An 8375-nucleotide genomic window follows, 5' to 3' on the forward strand; every position below is an offset into this window, starting at 1 on the left:
AAAAACCACAGTTATCTGAACAAAGAATGTGTGTCTGAATAAATAACAAGACTGAAAAAAAGTGCAATAATCGATTAAAATACTTGTAAAGACCATGGATGTCTTATATAATAGATCCATGATAAAAACAGAGTAACTTCCCATTACGACGTCTGTATTGAATGGTGCTATGAATAGACCGTACAGCAGCAAACTAGTCCTCTCTCTGTAATGCGGTGTCCAGGAGGCCCAAACCCAGGGGCAAGGCCTTCTGGGAAAGTTTTTTATTAATGTCCGAAGTGAAACAGCAGATATCGTACATATTTTATATTTACATATTCATTCTGGTTTGTTTTTAGGTCCGTTTTTATCTGTCTAAGTGCAACGACATTTCGTTCTCTATTACCAGTGTGTGTATCTATCTATCTATCTATCTATCTATCTATCTATCTATCTATCTATCTATCTATCTATCTATCTATCTATCTATCTATCTATCTATCTGTCAACATGTCACAGCTCAAAGATCTCATCTTCCCTGTCTTTGAGTTTGGTGGTGAGTTTGGTGACGGTGAGGGGTTTTGCTCTGTGTGTTGTTGACGATGACATGACGACGCTCTGTGACCGTGTCAGAGGCCGCCTGTCTGATTCCCCGCCGGTGCACGCTGCTTCTAGGTCGGCGACCCTGTGAGGATGAAAACAGAATGAGAAGATACAGTGAGTCTAGAGATTGAAATTTGTGGTTTTAAAGGGATAGTTCGACATTTTGACAAATTGGGCCATTGCCATAATCCCTATAGTCATAGCAGTAGGTTTGTTACCTTTAATTGTCGGTGCAAGCTATTTTTAGAACGGTGGAAAAGAGCTGTGAGCTGCTCAGAGCTACGTTACGCTAATGGGATTTCTTGGTTTCCCTCATCAAACTCATCAAATACACAATCCAACAACTCCACAACGCTCTGGTGGACAAGTTGTGACCTGCACATTCACCACGCTATGAGATAATAACAGAACGTTACCAGACAGAGTTGTTTTAGAGGGAAATTCAGAGACTGCTTGCCGAAAAACTGCCCCCGATGGAAATGCGCATCAGTGGTTTTGCATGAATTTACCTCAAAACAACTCTGTCTCATAACGTTCTGTTATTATCTCATAGTGTGGTGAATGTGCAGGTCACAACTTCTCCACCAGAGCGTTTTGGAGTTGTTGGATTGTGTATTTAATGAGTTTGATGAGGGAAACCAAGAAATCCCATGAGCCTCCGTAGCGTAGCTCTGAGCAGCTCGCGGCTCTGCTCCACCGTTCTAAAAACAGTTTGCATCGACAATTAAAGGTAACAAACCTACTGTTATAGGGATTATGGCAATGGGCCAATTTGCCAAAATCTTGAACTATCCCTTTAAAAGTATGTGAGCGCAATGTGTTTCCATAAAGCAAACTGCTATGGATGTCATTTCTAAAAGGTACACTGTCATGTTTATCATTGGGATTCATAAAGTACCTGGTGGAAATTCAGTATATCAATACTTTTATAGGTCAAGCAGATAAAAAGCCTTTGAGACTCTGTCACAGAACAAAACCCAAGTGAACAGTGAAAGCCGTATACGAGTCGTACCGTTTCTCTCCCTCCTCGCAGCCTCTGACAGCGGCCTGCTTGGACTGGTGTATCAAGTCGTCCAACCTTTTCAAAAAATCCACAGGAGTCAAGTCCGATGCCCTTTCTTCTTCATCTTCTTCTTCTTCATAACAGCCGTCATCTTGTTTATTCCCAGATGAACTCCCTGTGTGGCCATTGTCTTTTTTTTCTTCACCATCCTGTTCTGATGAATCTGCTCCCCCGTTACTACGGTCGTCCAAGTCCGACAGCACCGGGATGGATAGAGACATCTTCAGGAATATGGAGTCATTGGTGTAGAGTCTGTTTGCCCTTTTGATTTGCTCCATCTGTAAGAAAATGACCTCGTCAGCCTTTTGTAAACTTATTTAAAGCTTGTCTCACTTAACTCTACAAGCATTAAAATGATCTTCTCTTGCATTGATGTTTTCCTCTAATAACTAAAAGGTTATCCCAATATGATTTTTGCTCTTTTCTGCTTAGGATTTATCCATCTTTAACACATGGCCTCCTGAAGTTGAATGCGCTGATCCATTATTGTCACCTCCAAGATACTGATACACAAGAACAAATCACATATTAACAATTATTAAAAATAAGAATCAATTATTGGGACTGCAACGAGTAATGATTAATATTACTATCATCCATTTTCTTCAATGTTTTTTTTATTTATTAGTGAGTTAACTCTGTCCCTGTTCAATAAATAAATAAGATAACAAGGCAGTTATATGAAAATAGATAAACAATGAACAATAATATGATCAACTTACTGTCTCAGAATGATCAAATACTGTATAGCTACTTATTTTACACATTACAATATTGCAAAAACAGACAAACATTACAAGAATGCATTTTTGTAAAGGTTTAAATTTGATTGCTCCTAGAAATAAAACGAACTGTCAAGTAAAAAACCTCCCACATCCTTACATGACTTCCTAACATGCTTTGTTTTGTCAAATTACCCGAGTTAAACCAATTACACAGTATACTGCCTCGTGATTGATGAAAACAGAAAAACGTCATCCAAGACAGTTAAAGAAAAATAGGAAAAAAAATGAATTAATTGAAATAATTTTGCAAAACGGACAAAGATAATGCATTTCTGCAAAGGTTTAACTCAACTTGTTGCAGAAGTTATAACTATTAACAGAGACGTATAAGGACTTTGCTATTAAAATCCAACAGGTTCATATACTTACAGACACTCCATATTTCAGGGACAGGCCTTGTAAAGTCTCTCCTGGTTGAATTATGTGTTCAATCCGTCTCTGGTGGTGGTGATGAACCGGGGACTGACCGGGGGACTGACCCGGGGACTGCGGCGGAGAGCGGACCAAGCTGCCGTAAGATCTGGTGCGGTTTCCGAGGAGCAAACCGCCGTTCCCATGTTGTGCCTCGGACATGGCCATACAGTAGCATAAATAAACCGCTTACGAGGATGTTTCTTGCTGGAGTTTGTGTAACTGGTCCCTGACACAACTTTCTTAAACACAATAACTTACCTAACTTTAGTTTTAAACCGCTTCATCTCATAAACAAACGCCTGATAAGTTGCTGGGAAATACATTCATGTCATATTCTCCTACGGTCAGCTGCCTGTTGCCATGGCTGCCGTATGGAGTCTGCCGAGTCACATGCGATGCGTTCAGGACAATTGGAAGAAATCACACTGAACACTTTTTTTAAGGTTTGAACCAGTAGTATCGTATGTCGACGCTTTGTGATCGAATATTTCTTCTAATTTCTGCATCTTGTACAGGTTATACATGTATATTAGCATTTTCAAAGTTTTTTTTCTTTTTTTTGCGTTTAAAGATATTTCAAACTTCCTAATCAAATAAAATGGAAAAAAAATTGTACGCAACTGAGCTAAGCCTTATCGTAGGGATTATTGTGTGTACTATCCTCAACAAATTAAAATAAAATAAATACATATTGATCACCAAAGTTTGTGGCAGTAACATCATAGACTGTACTCGTTCAACTGAGCTGAGTACTGTACTTTCCCAGTTTCACCGGTGCACAGTGAACGCTGCATCGCCAGTACTGTTGTTGTGAAGTAGCGAGCTAATGAGCTAACCTGTCATAGCCATTCACTTCTATATCATCAATTAAAACTATCATGTCTTTTAAAAGGGAAGGTGATGACAAGAGTCAGTTGAATATCTTGAAGGTAACACGTTGTTTAGCTTTTCTACGGGACACTTTAACTGAGATAACACGTGTTGTTGTCGTTAGCATGTCGCTAGCTAGTAGCTAACTAGTGTAGCTAAACGATACAAACAACTTGAATTGACTACTTTACTGTTGCTGGTTATTGTCTTATTCCAGAAACGACGTGTGGCGGATCTTTTGTCAAATTTTATACCAGAAGATGAAGCAGCGCTTATGAAGAATGGAAGGTAAGTTTAATTTATAATACTGATATGTTTTGTTTTGTTTTTCTCGGAGGTTCTTGTAATTTGAAGATGTAAAAGGTTGTAAACACAGTAATAAATAATTGGAAAAGGCTGAAATTCATCCTATATATTTGATTTCTGCAGATACACTTGCCTTGTGTGCGCCTACCGTCCTGTCTTTGATACAGTGGACATGTTGACCGTCCACAGGAAGGGGAAGAGACATCTAGAAGGTGAGAGAATATAAGCCAACCCCATGTTTAACTTATGTCTTTTTCTCAAGGACTGTGGATTTAGATAGTGATTTACATTTCCAATATATATATACTTTTTTCAATTGGTACCAACAGTTTTACAGTATAACATTTCTGCCATTTGATTTCAACAATCAATTCCTATTAACTATTAATCTGTCAATTATGTTCTCATACACTGGCTCATTGCAGCTTTTAGTGCACTCATTAATACTGATGAACATTAAAATGAACTGTGTGCAATTTACTGTAACATCACTGCAATTTTCAACTGTGTTGTTACTTGTGAATACATTTAATAGGGTCATTTTACTGTGGTGCACTACATTGTTTCAGAAATTGAATAAGCTGACAAACTGTCTATGTAAACTGGAGTCACAAGTCACTTAATCACTATGATACACAAATTTTAAGGAGTATAATGCGATCACAGCACTAGATTCCGCCACCATCCGTTAAATCCAATAAAGCAGTCAAGCACATTGGTTTATAAACTTTCATTTGTATGTTGTCGTGCCCACTAGGATGTCATTTTACAAACAGAGATCCCTATGGTACTCCAAATGATTGGCGTAATTGGTGTGTTGAATAATGTTTCACAATCCACTCATGCAATTCTTAGAAAATGAAGATATCTATTTTTTATGTTCTATCTCCTCAGGATTAAAGGCATTTTATGGCAAGAAGGCACGGCTGAGGAATGAAATAACAAAAAGGAAACAAGAAAACTTTGTCCAAAGTGAAGACAGTGGACAGGTGGGTCACTGTGTGTGTGTGTGTGTGTGTGTTTCACCTATCAACAAACTCATTCAGTCTAGTTGACTCCATAAATATTTCATAATCTCAGAAAGATTGTGGATCGGAGCAACAACAGATATGAATCAGTCTTCTTGTCATTCAACAAGGAGATCGGTCAATGAATTATTTTAGTAAGTAATAAGGAGCAACAACATGAGCTGAACAGACTCTGTCTTTCTTTCACTGATGGAGCAAATCAGGCCATGTTGTTGTTGTCTGGCGTCACAGTCGTTGTGTAGCAGTGATGTGACCATCATATGACCGTGACGCACAACATCCTACAAACCAATTTCTGGTGGTTTTCTCCTGTGGAAAACATAAACAACGATTGACAAGAGCATTTGATTGAGTTGACGACTGACTGAGTGGGCTCCCAGTAGCATTTGAGACATTTCTGCAATCCACACAGACAGACGTTAAAGGACAATTCCAGGCAAATTCAACTCGGGGCTGTATTTTCCTAACATTTTAGGTCTAAAAGAAGGAATCTGAAGATTTTCTGTTTAATTGCTCCTGTTTTGCGGTAGTTGTGTCTGTCCCCGCATCGCCACAGCAGTGATGAATGGGAGTGGATGCAAGTACCGCTGCTTAGGCTGTTTACATCCCTCAAAGCCGTCATTTTTTTACTTGTCGCACTCGGTGTGTTTACGTGCTTCCGACTGCACGTAAACACACCGAGTGCGACAACTTGGGTTTCGCGCGAGACTCTGCGAGACTTTGAATTGAATTGCTTGAAGTAAATAAACTTCTCGGTGCATGTTTGAGTCGCCATCTGACGCTGTCAAAAATTGTGGCTTTGAGGGATGTAAACAGCCTAAGCAGCAGAACTTGCATCCACTCCCATTCATCGCTGCCATGGCGATGCAGGGACAGACACAACCACCGCAAAACAGGAGCAATTAAACTGAAAATCTTCAGATTCCTTCTTTTAGACCTAAAATGTTAGGAAAATACAGCCCCGAGTTGAATTTGCCCGGAATTGTCCTTTAAGTTTGTTGTTGTTCTTGTGATTTTAGGAACCCTCCAGTTCAGCACCTTTACTGGAACAAACACGGAAGATCACACATCACGCTTTATTGAAGACGGTACCGTACAACAGTTGCCATCGAAAAACCAGGTGAGTGAGACACTTGTTTAAAACACAATTTACATTCCCCCAATATTTTCTACCACAGAAGACATGAAGGGAAAACACTATTTTAAACACAAACCTGTGATTTTTTTTTAAAGCACAAAATCTGAGAAAGGACCAAGTCCCAGTGGCAGCGCCTGCAGCAAATCATCATCTGAACAAGAACACGCACACTGGAGAACTGGCGCTTCAAACAGAGTCTCACCAAGCAGCGCTCATGCAGCAGGTAAAGTCTGTGAAGGGAAATCTTTTATTTTATTTTATTTTATTTTATTTTATTTTATAAACCTCAGACCTGATCATAGTTTAACTGTGGGGATGTATTGTCTCCTCTAGCCAATGAAGAGCCACAGCCATCAAAAGATGTAAAAGGACCTGAGCTCACAGTGTCACAGGAGGCAGAGCCAATAACAGCCCAGAGGAGGAAGGAGCTGGAGCACTACCTCAAACTGAAAAGGTACAGAAGAAGAAGAAGAAGAAAGCTGCTGAATATCCCGATTATTAAAAGACAGTTAAAGGGATAGTTCAACATTTTTGGCAAATTGGCCCATTGCCATAATCCCTATAGTTTTAGGAGTAGGTTTGTTACCTTTATTTGTCGGTGCAAGCTATTTTTAGAACGGCGGAACAGAGCTGCTCAGAGCTACGCTACAGAGGCTCATGGGATTTCTTGGTTTCCCTCATCAAACTCATCAAATACACAATCCAACAACTCTGGTGGACAAGTTGTGACCCCCAGGGAGTCTTTAATAAACATAAACATAAACATTCACCACGCTATGAGATAATAACACAATGTTACCAGACAGAGTTGTTTTAGAGGGAAATTCATGCAAAACAGCTGATGCACGTTGCCTTCAGGGACAGTTTTTCAGCAAGCAGTCTCTGCATTTACCTCTAAAACAACTCCGTCTCATAACGTTACATTATTATCTCATAGCGTGGTGAATGTGCAGGTCACAACTTGTCCACCAGAGCGTTTTGGAGTTGTTGGATTGTGTATTTGATGAGTTTGATGAGGGAAACCAAAAAATCCCATGAGCCTCCGTAGTGTAGCTCTGAGCAGCTCACGGCTCTGCTCCGCCATTCTAAAAATAGCTTGCACCGACAATTAAAGGTAACGAACCTACTGCTATGACTATAGGGATTATGACAATGGGCCAATTTGCCAAAATGTTGAACTATCCCTTTGAGGCATTTTGATGATACAATATTTACAGTGCATTTCATCTTTATGTCTTTCATAGTGATGGGTGGGTACAGGACCGCAGTGGCCAGTGGATCAAAGACGAGAATGTGGAGTTTGATTCAGACGAGGAGGAGCCTCCGTCAGTCTCCAGCCCCCACACAACTCACTGAGAGAATCAGCTTGTACCACGGACGGTGGTGCGTTCAGGAGCGGCGGTGCTGTTCGAAACAGTCACAGCTCCACGTGCAAAGACTTTATGTAACAGATTTGTGCATTTCATTGAATCACATGATTTGCTTGTGTTGATTCTACAGCACAAACTTACTGTTGCTGCCTTTTTTTGTCAGCTGATATCAAATTTCTGTGACTATTTTGCTGAAAATGTTTTATTTTTGTTACGACAAAAGATGTAAAACAGAATTAAAGATTTGAACAAAAGAAATCATTGAGCTCTTTGTATCTCTTGTGTCTTTCTTTTCTGTATCCACCCAAAAAGCTCCACTCATGCCTGTTTCCTAACATCTAAAGGATAATCCCGGTTTATTGCTGCTTGTGGATTACATAGTTTTCACCATCATTTTCATTGGTTATGATGATGGAGTAGTTTCTAAGATCTCCTGAGATGTTGCATACTGTAAGTGTTGCCTCTCATTGCACAGGAAACTGTACACAACCGTGAGTCAGGAAGTTGTGTGTGCAGGGATTCAAACAGCGCGCCGAAAAGCGAAACTCGCTTTTTTCATGACCAATTAGGTGACTTGTGTGAATCGTTCAGATCCGAAGAGTTTTTGTTTTTGGGAGGGGGGGGGGGGTCTCAGCGTCTCAGCTGGGGGGGGGGGGGGGGGGGGGAGGTCTCAGCTGGGGTCAGTAAAATGTTTTTCTAACAGGCTGACAGTGACAATCACGTGAAACTGAGGCGAACTCATTCATGGTTGTCTCTGGTTATAGCCTATATGTCCATTACACACTTTTAGGCCTTAAAATGTCTTAAATTTGTTGAATT

The 8375-nt window shown here is 40.1% G+C and overlaps 2 protein-coding genes across 2 annotated transcripts; one reads left to right on the forward strand and one right to left on the reverse strand.

The window, feature by feature from the left end:
• Positions 1-349: 349 nt before the first annotated feature.
• lysmd1 (LysM, putative peptidoglycan-binding, domain containing 1) lies at positions 350-3058 on the reverse strand. Its single transcript, XM_083988982.1, has 3 exons — positions 2800-3058; positions 1595-1923; positions 350-664 (listed from the first exon to the last, which is right to left on the reverse strand). The coding sequence occupies exons 1-3, from the start codon at positions 3007-3009 to the stop codon at positions 493-495; spliced, it is 711 nt and encodes a 236-aa protein (XP_083845108.1). The 5' UTR covers positions 3010-3058; the 3' UTR covers positions 350-492.
• Positions 3059-3611: 553 nt separating this feature from the next.
• scnm1 (sodium channel modifier 1) lies at positions 3612-8063 on the forward strand. Its single transcript, XM_083989961.1, has 8 exons — positions 3612-3773; positions 3932-4002; positions 4144-4232; positions 4915-5009; positions 6068-6168; positions 6282-6409; positions 6520-6640; positions 7431-8063. The coding sequence occupies exons 1-8, from the start codon at positions 3723-3725 to the stop codon at positions 7540-7542; spliced, it is 768 nt and encodes a 255-aa protein (XP_083846087.1). The 5' UTR covers positions 3612-3722; the 3' UTR covers positions 7543-8063.
• The last annotated feature ends 312 nt before the right edge of the window (positions 8064-8375 follow it).

This window comes from Trachurus trachurus (assembly GCF_905171665.1).
Source record: "Trachurus trachurus genome assembly, chromosome: 16".
Classification (NCBI taxonomy): domain Eukaryota; kingdom Metazoa; phylum Chordata; class Actinopteri; order Carangiformes; family Carangidae; genus Trachurus; species Trachurus trachurus.

Coding starts and splice junctions, on each gene's coding strand:
- lysmd1 (XM_083988982.1), bottom strand. CDS start 3,009: ATGGCCATGTCCGAGGCACAACATGGGAACGGCGGTTTGCTCCTCGGA. Junction 1,924..2,799: donor CCCTGAAATATGGAGTGTCT/GTAAGTATATGA, acceptor ATTTTCTTACAG/ATGGAGCAAATCAAAAGGGC. Junction 665..1,594: donor TGCGAGGAGGGAGAGAAACG/GTACGACTCGTA, acceptor TCATCCTCACAG/GGTCGCCGACCTAGAAGCAG.
- scnm1 (XM_083989961.1), top strand. CDS start 3,723: ATGTCTTTTAAAAGGGAAGGTGATGACAAGAGTCAGTTGAATATCTTG. Junction 6,169..6,281: donor AGTTGCCATCGAAAAACCAG/GTGAGTGAGACA, acceptor TTTTTTTTAAAG/CACAAAATCTGAGAAAGGAC. Junction 6,410..6,519: donor AAGCAGCGCTCATGCAGCAG/GTAAAGTCTGTG, acceptor TGTCTCCTCTAG/CCAATGAAGAGCCACAGCCA.